The 19763-nt window shown below is 45.1% G+C and overlaps 2 protein-coding genes across 3 annotated transcripts in view; both read left to right on the top strand.

The window, feature by feature from the left end:
* The first annotated feature begins 625 nt into the window (after window positions 1-625).
* limd2 (LIM domain containing 2) lies at window positions 626-12383 on the top strand. The gene is made up of 4 exons (XM_069717491.1): window positions 626-844; window positions 8922-8966; window positions 9146-9282; window positions 9370-12383. Exons 1-4 carry the CDS (start codon window positions 842-844, stop codon window positions 9527-9529), a joined length of 345 nt encoding a protein of 114 aa, XP_069573592.1. The 5' UTR covers window positions 626-841; the 3' UTR covers window positions 9530-12383.
* Window positions 12384-13803: 1420 nt separating this feature from the next.
* Window positions 13804-19763, top strand: part of map3k3 (mitogen-activated protein kinase kinase kinase 3) — a 15892-nt gene continuing 9932 nt past the window's right edge. The window contains exons 1-3 of one of the 2 annotated variants that reach the window (XM_069717519.1): window positions 13804-14324; window positions 18305-18366; window positions 18842-18963. In XM_069717519.1, the coding sequence (XP_069573620.1) occupies window positions 18363-18366; window positions 18842-18963 (126 nt within the window). In that variant the 5' untranslated portion in view covers window positions 13804-14324; window positions 18305-18362. Of the gene's footprint in view, window positions 14325-17437; window positions 18367-18841; window positions 18964-19763 lie in introns of those variants that run through there. The other variant, XM_069717518.1, reaches the window with a different exon arrangement.

The raw sequence follows: 19763 nt of genomic DNA, 5'->3' as shown, positions 1-19763 counted from the left end.
AGGCTGACCCCTCCGTGCCCCCGGGCCTCTTCTTGATAGAGTTGTTCAGTAATCCATCCATGCTTAAGTATTGGATATCAATACTTCTTCAATCCCTGTGAAATACAATCTCTGCCTAATCTTCTCCTGAGTATATCGGTGATGTCGGTAGGCCCGTCCTATCAACTGGTCCTGATCGTTTCACCGCTCACAAGTTGTTGAGTCAGCAAACAAACCTGCATAAAGTGTGCATGAAGTAAAGAAAAAAAGATATATTACATATTGATACGTAATAAAATGCCGTTTTTCAGGTTATTTTTAGTCAAAATGTTTATTAGGTTGATAGTTTTTACACTCATATGGCACAGACACAAAAAAAGACATGCTATGTTCAAAAACATGAAACAAATTCAGGAAGGATGTGATCAACAATAAAAGCACAAATATGAGACCGAAAAATAATGTTCATGAAAGTAAAGTGAAACAAATATTCACCACTCAAAACCACAAAATGTACAATCATCATTTAAATTAAAGGTTACTACGGCCATATATTCAAATCAGGTTGTAGTCCTGCCTTTTCCGATAGCCCGTGAATGCATCGGGAACAGATGAGAACCAATAGCGTGCGACTTCCTGCCGAAAAAAAAAAGAAAAGAAACTGCTCCGTTGAAAACCGAGACGAGGAGCGAAGCGGAGGGCAGAAACTCACCGGCACCGGGGCCACCGTCTACCGTCTACCGACTACCGACAACCGACAACCGACTACTACCGAACCTCCGAGGGACGTGGATGAGCGCGAGCAAACATCGGTCACATATAACCTCCGTGTTATCAGCCAGTGTGTCGCAGAGCAGCGCAGATGGTGAGTGTGTGTGTGTGTGTGTGTGTGTGTGTGTGTGTGTGTGTGTGTGTGTGTGTGTGTGTGTGTGTGTGTGTGTGTGTGTGTGTGTGTGTGTGTGTGTGTGTGTGTGTGTGTGTGTGTGTGTGTGTGTGTGTGTGTGTGTGTGTGTGTGTGTGTGTGTGTGTGTGTGTGTGATGAGGTGAGGGATGATGTCGGGCAGCTTGTTTTTTGTAGCTCGTCCAGGATCTTGCTTGGTTTTGTTCTTATGTAAGAGCTCGTGTGTGTTTGAGGTTTTTATTCCAGATTATAATTCCAGTTTAAATTCCGCCGCTAATCTCGATGCTAACTGCTGCAGCCAACGTCTGCTCGTTCGCTAGCTCGATGGCTAATTAATATCTATTAATAATATGATTTATAAGCTCCCTATAAAATAAACCGCATTATTATCGCAGGGTCTCTGGACTGCCCCCCCCCCTCTTTATTGGTTAATTGACGTGCCGTTTCCGTTACTGTTTTGTTTGAGCAGCACGAAGCAGACACAGAAAGCAGACTGATGAATGTGGAGATGTTCTCACCTCTGCAGACTCCAACCTGCTCACTGTCACCGAAAAGTCCAGGAAATCCCACAAAGCCCGATCTGAACAAAGAAAATGACCCTAGTCAGAAGAACAATAGAGATCCTCGGTGAGCAGGGCTGGTTTTAAATGGCTGTTTTCATCTAGTTTTCATGTTCTTCATCGTATTAGAAAGCCTGTCCTCAATGGTTGAAGGTAACTAAGTACAGCTACTGAAGTACTGCACGTATTTGTACTTTATATTTCCACTCCACCACATTTCAGAGGTATATTGTGCTTTTTACTCCCGATACATTAACTTTGCAGCTTTAATCACTTTTCTTTCTTTTTTTAGACGATCTGCCACAATAGATAAAATATGGAGCTTTGAGTACACACTGTTAAAGATGAAACCAGTTTCACGACGTCTCGGAGAGCGCTGCGTCGTCCAAATAGTGAATCTTCCCTCTAAACTTCTCACGGTTTTCATGGCAGAAAATGTTCAACTGATGTAACACATCACCAGAAATCAAAGATTAACCAAAAGGTCCAAAACAAATGTGAAATTGATTTGTGTATCTCCCAGTTTTTCTTCTCCCGGTAATCATCTGATGAATTTGACTTGTAATTGAGTGTTTTTACTTAATTAAAATACACCAACTACTCCTTCATATCTCTGCATACATGATCATAAGAGCATCAAGGTTTTTATTTTGCCAATATCCCAACCCCTTCTTTCAGCATCAAGTATTAGAAACTTGCATAAAATCACCCTGCAGTGTGAAGGTTACCTTTTAGCATACAGAGGTTTCTGGAAACAGGTTTGAATCCACGATGAAATTTCTATGCGTCTAACCCGTAACTGTAATTATCCCAAAAACCTGATCATACTCCAAAAACTAGAGCGCTCACTGAAACTAAACTAACGGCCCTCTAAATATCCACTGCAGCGTCCAGTCACCTCCCGAGCGGACGAGTAGCTGGATTTTCATCCTCACACGAATTTATTGCCCGTGTTTGTGTTGTCGAGCCGTTTTCCTAAATGCTGCGCGGTCTGGTAAAACCGCTTTTTATCCGTCCGAGGCACCGCAGCTTCGGCAGGCTGTAATTAGAGCCCTGGCATATGGCGACGAGGCTTAAGTAAGTATATGGTCGTTTTGATTTCCTGCCACCGTCGGTGCCGCCGTCCGACTGTAATTTCACTGAGCTGACAGCACAGATTGACACCCGGCTCCGTCGGCTGATTTACGTCAGACTTCTGCTGGTTTTGGGATTCTGATGTGACTCGACTAGTTTGTCCAGAAACAAATAAATAATGCGGCTTTCGACAAAACATCTCACACAAAGCTGCAGTGACGGCCGCTCAACGGATATTTAGTTTGACCATATGCCCCTCTGGAAAACAATTACCATTAATGGCACAAAAATCTGATTTGTTGGGCATGTCAGAAGTGCCATATGTTGAATGGGGGCGGGGGGGGGTGGGGTGGGGGGGGATTCCTGATGTCAGATGTGCAGAAGAATATTAAATGGGTCGCCAGCAGGTCATAACCAAAATGCCAGCAAGTAGAAGTGCTCAGAGATTTTGAACTAACTGTATATGTGACGCTTCCTGTCCCATTTCCAACCATGTGTTGTGTTCCAGTTGGGTTTTGCTTTGAAAATAAGATAGTTTTAGTCACAAGTGGCTTTTTTTCCGGCCTGTAAAGGTGCAGATGTTGTTCCCAGTGTTGTTTTATGCTCTTTAGGATTCCGATTTTTGCGTGTTGTTGTACATGAACGTCTCATATTTGCAAACCAAACCAGCTGCATGAAGAAGGGGTCATTCATTTCCAGTCATTTGTCAAATCTCTGATGTCGCACAGTTTAAAGTACCACACTTTAAAAGAAGACGTGCTTTCATGATTGTTTTTTCTTCCTCCTGCGGGAACACAAATTCCCCTTTAGAGTCTGTAAACCTGTGAAAGAACTCCGGCTCTGACGTCGCAGCCGGGATTTAACACATTCTTTCACTTTGATTTGTTTCAGTTATTTCATTTTCCTGACAACTTTCAGTCTCCTGGAAATCAGATCTCAGACAGATTTGTAAAATTGGTAATAAAGCCGCGTTACTGACTACAGCAACAAATCAGTTTCAGTCAGATGACAAAAAGCCAAACGATTGTTATTTTATCGCTGCAGACGAAGATGAGAAACTCCGTGTGAGCGTTCTCGTTCACTCGCATTACTTTCTGACAGCTGAAGAGTTTCTCGCAGTATCACCGGTCGGCAGCAGACGTCTAACAGGTCACATCTGAAGTCTGAAATACTCTTGAGGAGTTGAACCTGCTCACCATAACTTAAATGATCACATTCGTACGTGAGAAGTAACTACTGAAGGGCTTTATTTGGCAAACCAGCCTGGATTCCTCGTGTTGCTGCTCTGCAGCCGACGTTGTGATGGAAATGTTGCTACGATTTGCAGAGCAGATATTTGCATGTGAAATCTTTTTTCTTTCAAACACGGGATGAGGCATGTTATCCTGAATTCCAGTCCTGGAGGAGAATTTGATTGTGAAATGTTTCCACCCTTTTCTCCGGGCCGGCGATTTAAAACTCGGATAAGTCGCGGCACTCGCGGCTGTTTCTTCGCCACCTTTCCAGCGAGCTCGCAGAAGGCAGCGGCCTCTCGCTGCGTCAAGTCCTCACAGGCTCCACGTCCTCGGCACATTCTTCAACAGGCCGCCACTGGTTTTGCTCTTTTGTCAAATTCAAGAAAAACAAACAGAGCAGCTGCTGCAGCAAACAGCCTCCAACTATTAGTTTTCATCCACATCACAGACGGGAACATTTTGGTTTCAGGTCACTGGACAAAAGGACGACATGTAATACGTCTTTCTTCAAGAACTTGGCTTTCTGTCTGCCATTTCTATCGGAGTTTATGGGTTCATATACAGCAGATCTTTGACACAATAATCAGAGGATCTTAGTGGTTTTAGTTGTAGCTTCTTCAAAAGGGGAACTTGAAGGAAACACTTGACTCTTTCAACAAAGACAGACAGCGACTTCTGACAGTGCAACTTTAAAGTGAACAGAAGTCGCTGATTACAAGTGAAAAGTCAGTCACACTTTCTGTGGCTTTGAATCTCTGAAACGATGCATGCAAACGATTCTCGGTTAAAGAAATGCATGAATAGTAAGTGGAACTGAAACCGTTTGTATTCATTTATTTGTCAGTTGTTGGAAAATGTATCTACAACGATTCCGATAAGATTAAGATGAAGGATTTAATCTGTGGTTGCAGCGGTGTTGATTTTCCCCATTTAGTATAAAGTGAATGATTTTGGGGTTTTGAACTTGTGGTCAAACTGAAGATATATAACCGGAGATATTGAAAGATGTCATCGTGGTTTCTTTGAGGCCAACGTGAAAAAAAAATAACAGGCAGATTCATCAGTGATGACATTTTTTGGTTTGTGTCAGCCCTTTATTTTTGGCCTCCTCCACTGATCCATCTTCATGAAGCTGATGCGTCTGAATCTTCAACAGGAAGTGAAAAGCCAAGTGTCCGACAGACAAGACATGCGATGGATGTCTGTTCCTTCAGAGACAACAGAAAAATAAAATGTCCCGTCACTGTCTTTTTACAAATAGGAAGTTGAAAAAGGAAGCGAAGTAGTGGCCGACCGAAGACGAGCAGACGTGATGACGCTGCAGGATCTCCATCCACGTTAATCAGTTCTCCAGCCTGTCCGCTTCCAAAACATCATGTTCAGAGAGGTTGTTTTCCATCTCGTCCTTATAACTGTCTGAGTCTCTGCATGTTCAGAGTTATTGATAGAAGATTGCTGTATATCTTCCCTGCAGCAGCTGTTTTAGCCGTTGGCTCGGCGCCATGGCTCGCAGGTAGAAAAAAGTGCCGCATACAGTCAGAGTCTGTCTGCAAAACACATTTAATTAAAGGGTTCTTGGTTTATGTTGCTTGTGTTGGACTGGAACGTGTTTTCGTTCTGATTAAATACAGTTTGACAGCTGATAAAAAGCTCTTCATTAACGCACCGTGATGCGTTCGGGTGACGTGGTGCTTCACATTCTTTCATGGTTTTTTTTCCCCACTCTGCACTTTGCCTTAAACCATTAAACAATGATCACGTTGCTAAAAATAAGAAATGAGAGAGCGAGGAATTTAATTTTGGATATAAATGACGTCAGACATTTGTTAGCACAGCGCCTGCCTTCCCATGTAGGGCCTGGAGCGCCGGGCCTGGAGCGCCGGGTCGGCAGCACCGGGCCTGGAGCGCCGGGTCGGCAGCACCGGGCCTGGAGCGCCGGGCCTGGAGCGCCGGGTCGGCAGCACCGGGCCTCTTCACCGACGATCCGGTGTGAAGCAGCGGAGTCTGTCTTCTTCTTCAGCGCTGAGAGGGAAGAATGTGGAGATGCTCCATGAACATGTTGACCTTTCGGCCTTCGTAATACTGAAGAGATGTTGAAGCTGCTTGAATGACTGAGATTTACATCCTCCGACAGCTGCTGTAAACCTTTAAGATGAACGAGGCGGCCGGCCTGTAGTTCCTGTGTCTGTTTGACATCCACAGCAGTGAAGAACTATTGTGAAGTTGTGCATTTGCTAAACTGGGGAGGGGAGAAGTGAATCCTCAACACTCAACCACCAAAGCCAGACTGGTCTGTACAGTGTGCAGATGAGGATTCACAGTCTGCAGAGAGTGAGATGAGAGATCACTCTTCAGTCACTTCATGTTTGATGAGTGCTTTCCCCCCAAAAGTGTCAAACTGTTCCTTTAAGCAATTTGAAAGCGGGACGACGGATAAAAGAAGCTGGTTGCAGCTCGCAGCGCTCACACAGGCAGACATGTGCAGGTGAGATTAAAACTGGAGCGAGGACTCGGCGTGAGACTCGATGCCCTGAGACTGGAAGCTCTGTTCTAAGACGACTCGAACACTTTGGGTGAAAGTGCTCTTTGTTCTGCGAAGACAACGTCTCTCCAGCTGGCTGCAGCTCCTCACGCTCACCAGTTAAAAACCGTGTCGAGCTGTTTAATCACGCAACAAACCCTCTTCGTGTTCACATCCAACACCGTGTTTATAATGCAGTTCTTTATTATCTCTTTTTATCAGTCTGGAGGACTTTTGTGTACATTTTTGAGGTCATAATTATCTTGTGGTTTATTCACGTTGCAGTGAAACAAGTACTTATTTAGAAGAAGTACTTGTCTTCAGGCGGTTATTGGTTTGGACTTTACTGCTGAGCCTATTGGAACTCTGCAAGTTGGAGGAAGCCGTTTGTGTCATAACTTCCTGCCACATTCAAGCTGTTTGGTGGCAACAGCGACTCATGTACATATAAGGCAAAAGAAGACGAGATGGCAAACAACTGATCTGAAGTCTGTGTGTGTTACTTTGGATGCTCACCCCAACGTGGACACTAATCGTACTGCGTTTGTTTTTACCCTCACAAATATTGGCACGTCTCTCTCTGCCTTCACTCTGATCACTTTTCCTTTTATGGCCGCTTTAGTTTCATGATTTTATTCCCAACAACCGAAGCCCTCGTCGGCCTCGTTTTCACCCTTCCACCCAAGTGAATATTCTGGATGAATGCACTGTGAGAACATTTTAATACTTTTTGAGAAGATGGGAGTCATGTTGGCTGAGCAGCAACAGGAAGCAGCCTGCAGCCTGCTACATAACCAGAAGAGTGAGAGATTTTCTGCTGGTTAGCGGCGATGTATTTACAGAGCTGAAGTGGAGTCAGGGATGACGAGGAGACAGTTGGCCGTGATTGCATCTACAGGAAGCCACGTGGCCTCACGGTTAATGAACCAATCGTTGCAAAAGCTCGTCATCCGGTTGTCGTAAGTGCAGACAACACCCGTGCTGTTCCTCCTGCTCGGCTGCTTTAAAGGCAGCTGGGCCACAAAAATAGTATGCAAATGACAGACTAATCAAAGAGGACCACTTTAATCATTAGAGATAAACTCGCAAGTCGTGTTCAGAAACAGGAAGGTTGATATGACCGTATATATACAGTTTATATTGCTGTAGTCACCATGTTAGGGTCTCTGCTTGTGTTTGACTGAGAGTTTTGTTGCGCATCAATGAGCAGGGACTTCCTGGTCAGCATTAATTGTGACGTTCATGGACACTAAAAGTCTGTCTGGTTTTGGCAGTGACGCCGTTTTAAAGAGAAAACGACCCCAAACTTGACTCCCAGTCGTTTCTGGATTTGGATCATAGTTGGTCTTTTTCAGGGGAAATTACAGCCGTGAGTCTGATACATTCAACATAGTGACGATGTGTGACCTTTATACATACTGATATCTTGATATATTTACAAAGTTAAGAAGTGCTGCCCATTCAGAACATTAATTAGTCAGCTGATGCAACTCCATTGCAAAGCCATTCAACCACTGGTCAGTTACTTTGCTTTTGATCTCAACTCTTGTCAGCAGGTCAACGTTTTTTTTGTTTTGTTTTTTCCAATGGAAGTTTTTTTCCATCATGATCTGTGAAATCTGCAAAAAAAACCAAAGACATCAGCAGTTCTCTGATGCTGAAGATCTCCCTCTTTTTGCAACCATGTTAGCAGCCTGTGAACCCCCTGCACCCCTCTCACCCCCCCCACCCCCACCTCCACCTCCCTCTCCAGCCAAACTGCCTTACATAAGAGGGTTTTAGTAAAGTCTGCAGTGGACTTTCCCCTGCTTCAACACAGGCTGCCCTTCTTTCATCACGTTCATGTCCTGAATGTTTCTCTGTCTTGTTTGTTATTATCCTGCCTGTTTAGTCCTGCTTTTAAGATGACACACGCACACACACACGCACACACACACACACGCACACACACACACACACACACACACACACACACACACACACACGCACACACACACACTGCAGGGACCCCAGAGGTCGGATACAGGTCATTACTGCCGTGCTACTTCCTCTAAATAAGCTTTCCTTGGAAGTCTTTCAGTTGTTCTCCTGCAATTAAGCCACAAAAACATCGACGCAGGAAGTCGTGATAGAATTAAAAGAGTAAAACCTACAACTGCATGATTGGAGGGTTCAGTGTCACAAGATGCAGCGTTATTGTCGGTTATGTCATTTCACCGAGAAACCTCCAACCTTTTTTTTTTTTTTTGTAAAAAGAAATTCCATGTGATATTGCTCTGAGCAATTTCTTTCCTGGAGGGCTGGTTCCTGTGAAATGCTCTGCTATGTGGAAGGGCAGCTCCATGCAGAGCAACCCACAGCGCGGCTCACATGACCAGACAGAAGGCACCTGATCCTCTCCCAGGGGTGCAACAGAGACAGATGGAGGGAACAGAAAGAGGGGGGAGACAAACAGATCAGATTGGCAATACGAACACACCGTTGGAGGTACCGAGAGGACGGTGAAGTTCCTCCGGTGCTTAAAATACACTCAGGACGGACGTCTACTGTTGGGTTCACTTCATATTTGGAAAAGGTGTTTGTTAGAACAACGGTCGGTACACGTATTTGAGTAAATTTTGCTTAAATGTTATTTGTCTTTGCCCACACAGGACTCCAGAAACACCACTGAAGAAAAACCTGTCCAGCGATCAAAGGTAAACACAGCGTCTCGTCTGGCGGCCTCCTGCTCAGCTCTGAGCGTTACTCCTGCCTCACTTCACTTTCGTCATCCTTTTGATCTCAGACGAGAGCGAAGCAACTCTTTTCCTGCGTTTTTGTAAGAAGCAGCTTTCATCTGCATCTGCTAGTAAACCGGCGTGTTTTATGTTCTCAGTCTTTCAGCTTTAAGACTCAAAAGGAAGTGTGTTCATCATGTGAGAAGACGGTCTACCCGATGGAGAGATTGGTTGCCAACAACCTGGTCTTCCATTCAACATGTTTCTGCTGCAAGCACTGCAACGCCAAGCTCAGGTGACTATATATAGTCTTTTCTTCTTCTACATACTTCCTTTGTTTTGTGTGTAACTCTTTTGACACCCCCCCCCTCCCCCCCGGCAGCCTCGGCACCTTTGCGGCCCTTCAAGGCGAATTCTACTGCAAACCTCACTTCCAGCAGCTGTTCAAAAGCAAAGGCAACTACGACGAGGGCTTCGGACGCAAGCAGCACAAGGAGCTCTGGGCCTCCAAGGAGTCAGATAATATAACGAAGACACCGTAATCATGTCCGCCTGTTGTTTCCAGGGCCTGCCTCTTCGGTTTCGTTTTGTTTTTTTTGCTCCTCCGATACATCACGACGAACACGCGCCTCGTACGCCGGGGCTGTTAGATCACCCACGCACTCACTCGCTTTTTGAAATGCCATCAGAACAGATGTACATGCACAAACAGCTCGGAAATGACTGGCCAGTCATGATCCATACCACCTAAAATAATGAATTCCTTGGAGAGTAATTCTTTAAAAAGCTGTTTTATTTTTCCAATTTCCTATTTTGGAATTTGGTAGTTGATTGTGACCAAAAGCCTCCTCTGGTACGGGGAGTGTAACGATAAACACTTTTTGTTTTTAGTTTCTTTTAAATAATTTGCACCCTTTTTCTTTTTTCAAATATGTAAAGTGTACGCTCAGGCAAACATATCAGAGGGGTTACAGAGCGCCGGTGTGTTGCAGTAGAGCACTCGGGTCATTGACACCCCAAGGACAACACAAAAAAACTAAAAAAAAAAAAAGACAAATTGCATAATTTCACTCATTGCAACAAAACACAAATCAAAAATAATATTCCTCAGTATTATGACGATGCTATCGAGACACGTTTAGTCAGGTTTCATATATTTGAGGAACACACAGGGTACAGAGTACTGTAAAAACAACACGTGCACATCAGCAACAGCTCACCTCTCGTCTTCTTAATTTCTTTTAGTTGAATTATCGCTCACCTCATCCTCATGGTTCGTTCTTGTTTTAACGACCACTCTGAGTCTTATCCTTGCATGTTGGTACGACTGGGTCTTAACTAGCCTTATCTTATGACTGTATCGATCTCGTGTCGTGAATGGTTTTGTTTGTTTTCATCGATTGCATAGCAAATCACTTTTCAGTTCGGATTCGATTGATGTCACAGGCATACGTTGTTCTCTGAGCGGTTTTTTTTCTGGTTGTACTTTTAATGGACTTCTCAGATTGTGTTTTTGTATACTATCTGTACATAGAGCTGTAGTTCGTGATTAGTGAACATTCCCCCACCGTGAACGTGCTCTCGTCTTGCACATGCGACCCCACGCGTGATCACCGGACAAGTTGTTGATGATCACAGGGAAACCGAGGCCTCGTCCACAAACATCCCTCTCTGTCCTATCGACAGGACCGCTAAACATCTGCATAAATTGATTACGACGATTATATTTCTTGTCTTATAGGTGAGGGTGTTTGTGGGCGGAGCTTAAGCCTTGCAGGAAATCACACAATTTTGTTCCCTTGTCAGTTGTTGGTGTCTTGTGATGATTTTTTCCTCTTCTGTATTTGACTGTGTTCATATAACTTGATAGTTTGACGGGGACATAGACGGATCCAATCACTGGTCCTGAACATTCATAGTTATTTGTTTTCCCCCTCAGTCCCATCCAGTAAAGCGTGGACAGGTTTCCTTTTTAAATTCTTAATGCCTTCCTGTTCTCATATCTCCTGTCTTATTAGCTAAAAACAGTTTAGCAACTGGACCTATTTCTTAATTTTGAAATTCACAATAGCTGGATGGAGAGTTTGTCAAAAGTATTTGGTCCCCGGATGTGCGCCTGCATGCTGCATGCAAACCCCAGTGCAGAGCACCCCCTGCTGGGGAAAGTGTGAAAGTAGCGTCTTGTGTGAGAGGAAGGAAAAATCAGTCGCCCCTAAACTCAACAAAAAGCCTTTTTTATTCAAAGAAGTTTGAAGTTGCCTCAGTCTGCGGTGCAGCCCGCTGCACTGCAGCCGCTCTGGATCTTATTTAATTGCAACACCTAAGAGAAAAGAACCCACTTAGACAAGATTTCATGTCTATATTTTCATTCTAAACAGAGAATGAGTTCAAAAGCCATTTAAATCCCTCATTTTAGAAAATGTCTGAATACCACTGACACTTGAATGACACAAAGTACTTTTTGTGACTGAAGGTTTACTGTGAATTTGAGCATGCTGTGCCGAACAGAAAGCTAAAGATGGATATTTGCTACTTATTGTTTAAAAAGAGAAGCCTTAGAAATAAATAGCCGACGTTATTGCTTTTACAACACGAGCTTTTGAGTGCACAGAAGAAATCTCCTGATCATGCCTTTTCAAAAAAACAGACCTGCTTACTCTAGAGTCCCACTCTTTAACATAGGATCACTTCACTCAACCAGCAGCCATCTTTCCTATCTTAACCTTTTTTTTTCCTCCACCTGTACGATAATTCTCTCAACCCTTCCTCGTGTCACCGTGTTCGTTTCCTTTCTGCCATTTTAAAATGGTCCTCTGGATCCCAGAGAATGCTTTAAAAAAAAAAAAAAAAAAAATCACAAGAATTGTATCTGGAAAATGCTGTCTTTGTCACTCTCCGTTAGCAGTTCGCCAAGGTACAACTGCAAAATCTGTGAATTGCAACTTCTAAGTGTAATAGAGCAGACAAAGGTACACTTTACACTGGTGCCAAGAGGCTCAGGTGAATGATTGCAGTGTAACGTTTCAATGTTTAGTCTGTGAGTCATTTCATTTCTGTGCTAAACTTAACGTGGACTTACTTTTTCAGTGCTGTTGTCATCGAGACATTTTAAATGTATGCATCTCTGGAAGTGTATTCTGTATTACAGACTTGACCTGTGGATTGAGGTGGCCTTACAGCTAAAGGACGCTCGGACGGTGTCCGCAGTCTTTCTCCTCTATTCTCCCTTCTCTCTCTATTGCTTAGTTGTGGTATGGAACATTTTAAAATGTAAGCGCGCCCCCCCCCCCTTTCTATGCCAATATACACAATCATTTTGTGCATATTCTTTCTTGTTTTTATTTTTGTTTTTTACATGCTTTTTGGAAAAAAAATAAAATGCTGGTGTTGATTTAATTCGTAGATTTTCTTTTTTTGGGTGTGATTATTGTGTAAAAATGACACAATCATTGGATTTGCAGGTTAGTTATTTGGCACACAAGAACATAAAGTTGAATATTCTGGTATGGCTAGATTTCTATGATTTAATGAAGAGTAAATGTTTTCAAAAACATGATTGATTATGGCAAATTAAATAAAAATTACCTAAACTTTTTTAGGTTAAACAACCCAACTGTATATTAGAATAGTTCCACTAAAATCCAATAATATATAAAAGTATACTGTACATGAGCTTTTTTTTCTTAAGTATGAGGAATTTAGATACTTGATTATAATATTTATAGTCGTAATTTTTGCAGACATTATATTTATTGCCCCCCCCCCCCCCCATTGTCCAAATCTTACTGAAATGTAGTAAAGCAGAAGTAGAATAAAATGGAGAGAACAATACACAATAATTGTACTTAGTTTCAGACAGTAAATGTTCGGAGTTACTCCTCTCCGAGCTAAAGTTTGCACTTAAAAGAAAAGACATCAAATAGAAGAAAGAAAGCTGCGTTTTAGATGCAGCGGTGGACTTGAAAGTGTTGAAATTCCGATTTTTTTTCCCGATACTTTTACAGCACCAAACGCCTCACCGACGTCACACATGTGGCCCCGCCCCCTCTAATAAACACTGCGCGCGCTCCAGCAGAGCGACTTCCACCGAGTAACAGCGCGCGCCCGCGGCTGCACGGCGCTAATTTAGACGGTTTGTTAACGAGAAACTCTCCCGGGATTAAATCCGGGATTTACATGCGTACGGACGACGGGCCGACCGGCGGCCGGAGGACCTGGACACCGACTCGGAGAACCGTTTCACGGCTTGTTGGAGGCTCGAGCGCGGGTTCCGGTGGCGAGTTTTCTTCTGTCAGGAAGTTTGACGTCTTCGGCTGAAAATGATCTCCGGCTTTGTTTTGGTGGAGAAGTTGTGGACGACCGCGTTGTTGACAAAACAAGAAACCTCTTGTGTTTTTTACGGCTTCTATTTAATTTTGACTCTCATGAATAAAGTCTGATTTTAAGTGTGAACATCGATGGACTTCATCCAACTTCTGCTCACATGAGAAACGCACTTTATTCTGGAGGGATTTGATCTTCTGGCTTCGTCCTTTCGGGCTGTTTGTCTCCAAAGTTGAACTCAGTCATTCATCACGTCGCTTCTCTGATTGATCTCTGATTAATCTCTGATTGATCTCTGATTGATCTCTGATTGATCTCTGATTAATCTGATTAATCTCTTTGGTGCCGGGCCTTCATGTTTCCTGACATGATGTCAGATATGCATTAATGCATTAATATATTAATATGCGGTGTTATGTTCCGGAAGTGGAGATATCTGCAGTCTTTAGTTATTTTGGACTCAAACCTGGAAACAGACGAGGAAGATCTGCAAAGTTAGCAGGAAGAGGCCGTTAATATCACGGAAATCACCCGTTGTTACCGAGAAAATGGATTTCATCCAGGCCACCCGGTTGTTGTTACACCTTGTTTAGGTGTTGTTGTTGTTGTTGTTGTTGTTTTCTCCCGGTTATGGGACGAGGCTGCAGACACGTTTCATGTCGGTTTGATTTGATTCGTGGTTTGTTTTTTACCCGTTTTTAACCCTTTCTGTGAAGCTCGCGCAGCTTCTACAACCTGGAAATATTCGGTTTGTGCACGCGCTCTAACTTTCCGTTAAAGAGGACCCCCCCCCCCCCCCCCCCGCCCCGGTACCTGGGGAGGGGCGTCAGCCCCGCCATGGCGTCCTCACACTCCCTGTCCGGTGTGTCGGTCTGAACCGGGAGACACCGATGGACGTGAACAACGGCTGGACCTGCTGCGTCATTTCTGTCGCGAGACACCGGTGACCGGCTGCACGCGGGAGAAAGCCCCGGTCCGGTCCGGTCCGGTCCGGTCCTGACCCCGAGACGACAGGTGAGGGATGAGAGCTGAGCACGTGACTGACGGGATGAGTGACATGCTGCGTTCATGTGACGTAGAAACACAACTTTTACAACTTGTCGACCAAACAGTTGGTACAACGGGATTATTTATATTTTACAATATGCAGATTTACAATTAATTAGTTCTGTAATGAAACTTCTATATTTCTTTGTTGGCCTCAGACTCACATCGAGATTGATGGAGAGTTTAACATGGTTTTGTTTGCTCCCATGTTCCCATAAAAGTTGGTGTCTGTGACTCAATGTTCGACATAAATATGTCTTCCTCATAACTTCTCTTTTGGGAAACTCCATAGAAACTTTTCTTAACGAGCGCTGGTATATCAAGAGATTTGAAGCAGCAGTACGAATGACCATAAATCCCACAAGGTTAAAAATCTGTCCAACATTTGTTGCTTTAGTTTTTAAATCAGTTCAGGCTGATAACAACAATATGTCTGCTGATGAGCAAATACAAACTGTTTGCCTCACTGCTGATGTAATATTGAACGGGCTTGTTTTGTGCAGAGGGGAAACAAATAACACATTTTACTACCATATGACATCAGACCTGATTTTATTACCTGTGACTGAATGCTTATCTGACTTTTATCATTTGTTTTTAAACCCCTAACGATGGGACAAAGTCTCCACGCTCACTCCTGTCTGCGATGCTGCTTTCTGACTGCTCAGCTGGTTTTTCAGTATTTTACATGATGACATCATCATGTTGAGAAGAGAAAGATTAGAGCTGGTGACCCGCTGACATGCAGTGAATTTAGTTTCTGTCAATTCTGGTTAAGGACAAGATGTGGGTTCATTTCATCTCATGGAGGGAGGGAGGGATAGATGGAGGGAGGGAGGGAAGGAGGGAGGGAGGGAAGGAGGGGTGGAGGGAGGGAGGGATAGATGGAGGGAGGGAGGGATAGATGGAGGGAGGGATAGATGGAGGGAGGGAGGGATAGATGGAGGGAGGGAGGGAGGGATAGATGGAGGGAGGGAGGGAGGGAGGGAGGGAGGGAAGGAGGGGTGGAGGGAGGGAGGGATAGATGGATGGAGGGAGGGAGGGAGGGATAGATGGAGGGAGGGAGGGAGGGATAGATAGATGGAGGGAGGGAGGGATAGATGGAGGGAGGGAGGGAGGGATAGATGGAGGGAGGGAGGGAAGGAGGGAGGGAGGGAAGGAGGGGTGGAGGGAGGGAGGGATAGATGGAGGGAGGGAGGGGTGGAGGGAGGGAGGGAGGGGTGGAGGGAGGGAGGGATAGATGGAGGGAGGGAGGGGTGGAGGGAGGGAGGGAGAGATGGAGGGAGGGAGGGAGGGAGGGATAGATGGAGGGAGGGAGGGGTGGAGGGAGGGGTGGAGGGAGGGAGGGAGGGAAGGAGGGGTGGAGGGAGGGAGGGATAGATGGATGGAGGGAGGGAGGGAGGGATAGATGGAGGGAGGGAGGGAGGGATAGATAGATGGAGGGAGGGAGGGATAGATGGATGGAGGGAGGGAGGGAGGGATAGATGGAGGGAGGGAGGGATAGATGGATGGAGGGAGGGAAGGAGGGGTGGAGGGAGGGATAGATGGATGGAGGGAGGGGTGGAGGGAGGGATAGATGGATGGAGGGAGGGGTGGAGGGAGGGATAGATGGATGGAGGGGTGGAGGGATGGATGGAGAGAGGGAGGGAGGGAGGGAGGGATGGAGGGAGGGATGGAGGGATGGAGGGAGGGAGGGAGGGAGGGATAGATGGATGGAGGGAGGGAGGGGTGGAGGGAGGGATGGGTGGAGGTGCAGGTCCCATCACCAGTTCAATATGTTGGAGTGCATAAGATGGTGGATTGTAAAGAGCAGGTCGGTGGATCCTTCAGATGAGTTGTTCAGTCTGATGACATCTTGTGGAAACGACTTCCTGGTTCGTTCCATTCAAAATCAAACTGAACATGGCGTCAAAGAAAGTATGTGATTGTATTTGCCTTAAAAGAAAGATGAAGTTTTTACAGTCAACACCTGTAAAAGTTTAAGCAGACACACATCAAAGAGAACTTTGTGAACTTGTTCCGTTGTAGATCCAGTTAACTACAGAATGAGATTTACACCTGCTTTTCTTTCTTCGTGCATTTCAATGCGTAAAAACCCACAAAGGGCATTTTGAACCTTGAAGACAAGAAGGAGGTTCTGTGTCTGAGATTACAACATTCAAATACGGCGGGCTTGTCCTGAAACCAAAAGCACATGTGCACCTGAAACAGGAGGGACGTCAGACCGGGATTTGTATTTTTTTTTGCAGCGAGTCAGATGCATCAGTGACCTGAGACCAGAGCACCGTGGCTGGGAAAAACAGCCTCAGACTAAACACCTCTCAGAGCAGACGGAGGAGGAGAGGGTGGAGGAAAATCCATGTAAATCCTGCTCGCCATGGAAATGCGATACAAGGAAAATAAAGCAGGCACAGCTGACTGGACTGGTGGAGAGCAGCCTTTCCCTCTCCGTTGAATTCCCCACATTCCACTCGGGAGGTAATTAAGATCAGAAGCTGGAGAGAAGAAGGTTCTCGGAGGATCGGACGGAGAGCTTTAGTTGTTGTGTTGTTGACGAGAAAGAAGCACTTGAAATGCACAATTAGAGTTTTTTTTCTGGATGAAGCGTCCTTCCTGCTCTCTGTCCTCTGAAGACACTGTAAACACTGAGACTTTCACTACATCAACTCCACCTTGTGTCGTCAGGGTATAAAATTACCATAAGCATGAAGTTCGGAGGTGTTGAAGGGGGCAAAAAAGTCTTTGGCACCTCCTCCGCTGGCAGCAGGAATATGAGAGTGGAGGAAGCTTCAGAGAAATGTTGAACGCTCGGCCGACCACGGACGGACGTGCCCGGCATTCCTGCGGCTGATTATTACCCAGAAATCCACAAAGTCAATGAGTTGAGTTGTGCAGATTCTGCTGCTTTTATGGACAGAAGTTTCCCGCATCCCGCTTCTGTGACTGGACAGACAGACAGACAGACAGGCAGGCAGGCAGACAGACAGACAGACAGACAGACAGACAGACAGACAGACAGACAGACAGATACAGACAGGCAGACAGACAGTTCTTCTGTCTCTGTGTGTTCTTCTTTTGTTTAATTACTTTAAATTCCCTGTTTTATTGGTTCAAATTTGAGGGAAGCCCTTTCCATGGAAGGAAATGCCTCAGTTTATAACACTGATAATATTCCCTCCTTAACCTCAACAATGGAGTCGCGACACTGCTGATTTCAGGTTCGAAGGACTCGTGCGACCGGACTCGTTTTTTAAAAAAAAAATTTTTTTAAGCCGGTTGATATTTGAAATGGCAGGAAAAAAAAACTCCCCTGTCAAAGAACATTGTTCCCATACGAACCAGCCGGGACGATCGCTGCCAGGGCAGCTTGAGTTTCAGCCGTTTCCAATTGTCATTCTTTCTCATGGGCAAACACACACACACACACACACACACACACACACACACACACACACACACACACACACACACACACACACACACACACACACACACACACACACAGAGTCTCTTGCATGCACTGCACACTTTCTCATTCACGCTGGCTTTTCAGTCAGAAACCATCTTCAGGTCTGCAGGCTTGTTTCGTGCCTGTGAGGAGTCTGGCAGGAGGAAAGGGTTCGTGCTGTAAATTAAAATGAGTTTGTGGGAGTCACATTAAACTCTCATGTAATTTAATTACCCAGATTGAAAAGGTTCAATCGAGACACTGACTGTTTTCTGAGGCCTCGTCCTGCTGTTTACCAACAAGCTCGTGTTTTCAGAGTTTTGTAAGACCGTCTGATAACCTTTCGTCAGATGTCATATCCTGTCTGCCTCAATGATTCATATCCTTTCTTCTCCGTCTCCAAGCAAAATAATTTAAAAAAACAAAAAAAAACGAATATTACCAAAACAGCACCAGCTTTGCTCTTCAAACTAATTGATTTGTGCGTTTTCCTCGACAGGCCGCGGGCCGGTTGGCACGGCGACTTTCTGAGGACCACGAACGCAAACAACGCCACGATGAGTAAGTCTTGTAGATTATGATGTAAGGCAGACGTTTTAGAGCCGGTTTACTGTGAAAAGCACCAGATAAAATCAAGACACGCTCTAAGGCTGACCCCCCCCCCCCCCCCCCGAGGCCCGGAGCCTGAGCGAGCTGCAGATGCTGCCAGGTGAAGGATTGGTTTTGGGGGTCTGCTGCTCTCTGCTGCCCCGGGGCTCTATGATGTCTGTCCAAGCTACACAAGGGGAATATTTTCCCTCTGCGAGACCAGGCCAGCCAAAGCAGAGCTTGCCCTGAGATCAAACATGGGAATAGGCACATCGAAAACACTGCAGTCCTCTAATACCCGGTCACAGGAGACGGTCTCAATGTGGCTGCAGTTAAAGACGACCGGCTTAATTGTCCGCAAACACCTTTTAGTGCTCACGTCTCTCCGTGTCTCGTTCCTTTCCACGCTCTGATTGTGTATTCGTGCCGACCCATTGATCGTCTCCAGATGAGCGGCAGGCTCTCCACTCCATAATGAAGGACCTGGTCGCCCTCCAGATGACGCGACGCCAGCCAGTGTTGTCCTACGACAGCGGCAAACCCAAGACACCGGCGCAGGCCAACAGACAGGTACGGTTTAAAGCTTTAAAGAGAGAATGCTTCATTTTAATGTCCAGAAGACGAATCCTGCAGAGGGTTCGGAAAACGAAGGATATAAAAAGGTAAATTTGCTCGCTCGATCCAGGATTTGAACCCAGGAATGATGAAAACAAAGACGGGTAAATTCATAATCCAACACTTTGAATCCCACATGTCAATAAAAGGGCGAGTTTTCTCAAGATTAAAAGTGTTGGAAAGGGTTTCAGGAATGTAGTTGTGAAGATGTGAAGCAGCCAGGTGTTGAGAAACACTCTGAAACACTCAGGTTCATATCAGGTGAACTTTCTCTGTCTCCATCAGCAGCGCTTTGTTTTCTTGTGTCCTGTAACAATAAGGGAAAATCTGCTTTAAAGGCCAAAAAAAACCTTAAATAGATTTACTGTAAGTCCTGAATAGTTCAGGTGAGAATAAGGCGTGTAGTTAGTGGAACGTTCTCTGTCCTCAGCATCAACCCTTCACACACTTTTACTCAATTTACTTCATTCAACAGACTTGAAGTTGCGTCCAGTGTGAAAGACACTGATTTTAGAAGTCAGGAGTTCCTTAAATGCCAAAATAACTTCTGATCCGCATCACCGCAGTGTGACTGGTTACCATCTGGGTGTATTCTCCTCCTCCTCCTCCTCCTTCTCCTCCTCCTCTGTAGTAGTAGTAGTTTCCCATCGACCCACACCGTTAGCTAATTCAGCTTAATGACTAAAATCACAATCCAAACATTTCTCCCCACAGCAACGCTACTCCATCATCCCAAATTCATTAAACTCTGCTTA

Source organism: Brachyistius frenatus, unplaced genomic scaffold (assembly GCF_029030835.1).
Source record: "Brachyistius frenatus isolate BFR_SWC_R1_liver_20210118 unplaced genomic scaffold, ASM2903083v1 Contig_176, whole genome shotgun sequence".
NCBI lineage: Eukaryota > Metazoa > Chordata > Actinopteri > Embiotocidae > Brachyistius > Brachyistius frenatus.
This window is presented reverse-complemented; position numbering and strand designations above follow the sequence as displayed.

Bases quoted from the DNA above. Each gene is read 5' to 3' on its own strand.
- limd2 (XM_069717491.1), top strand. The intron at 8,967-9,145 runs GTAAACACAGCG...TTATGTTCTCAG, and splicing joins AACCTGTCCAGCGATCAAAG to TCTTTCAGCTTTAAGACTCA. The intron at 9,283-9,369 runs GTGACTATATAT...CCCCCCCGGCAG, and splicing joins CACTGCAACGCCAAGCTCAG to CCTCGGCACCTTTGCGGCCC.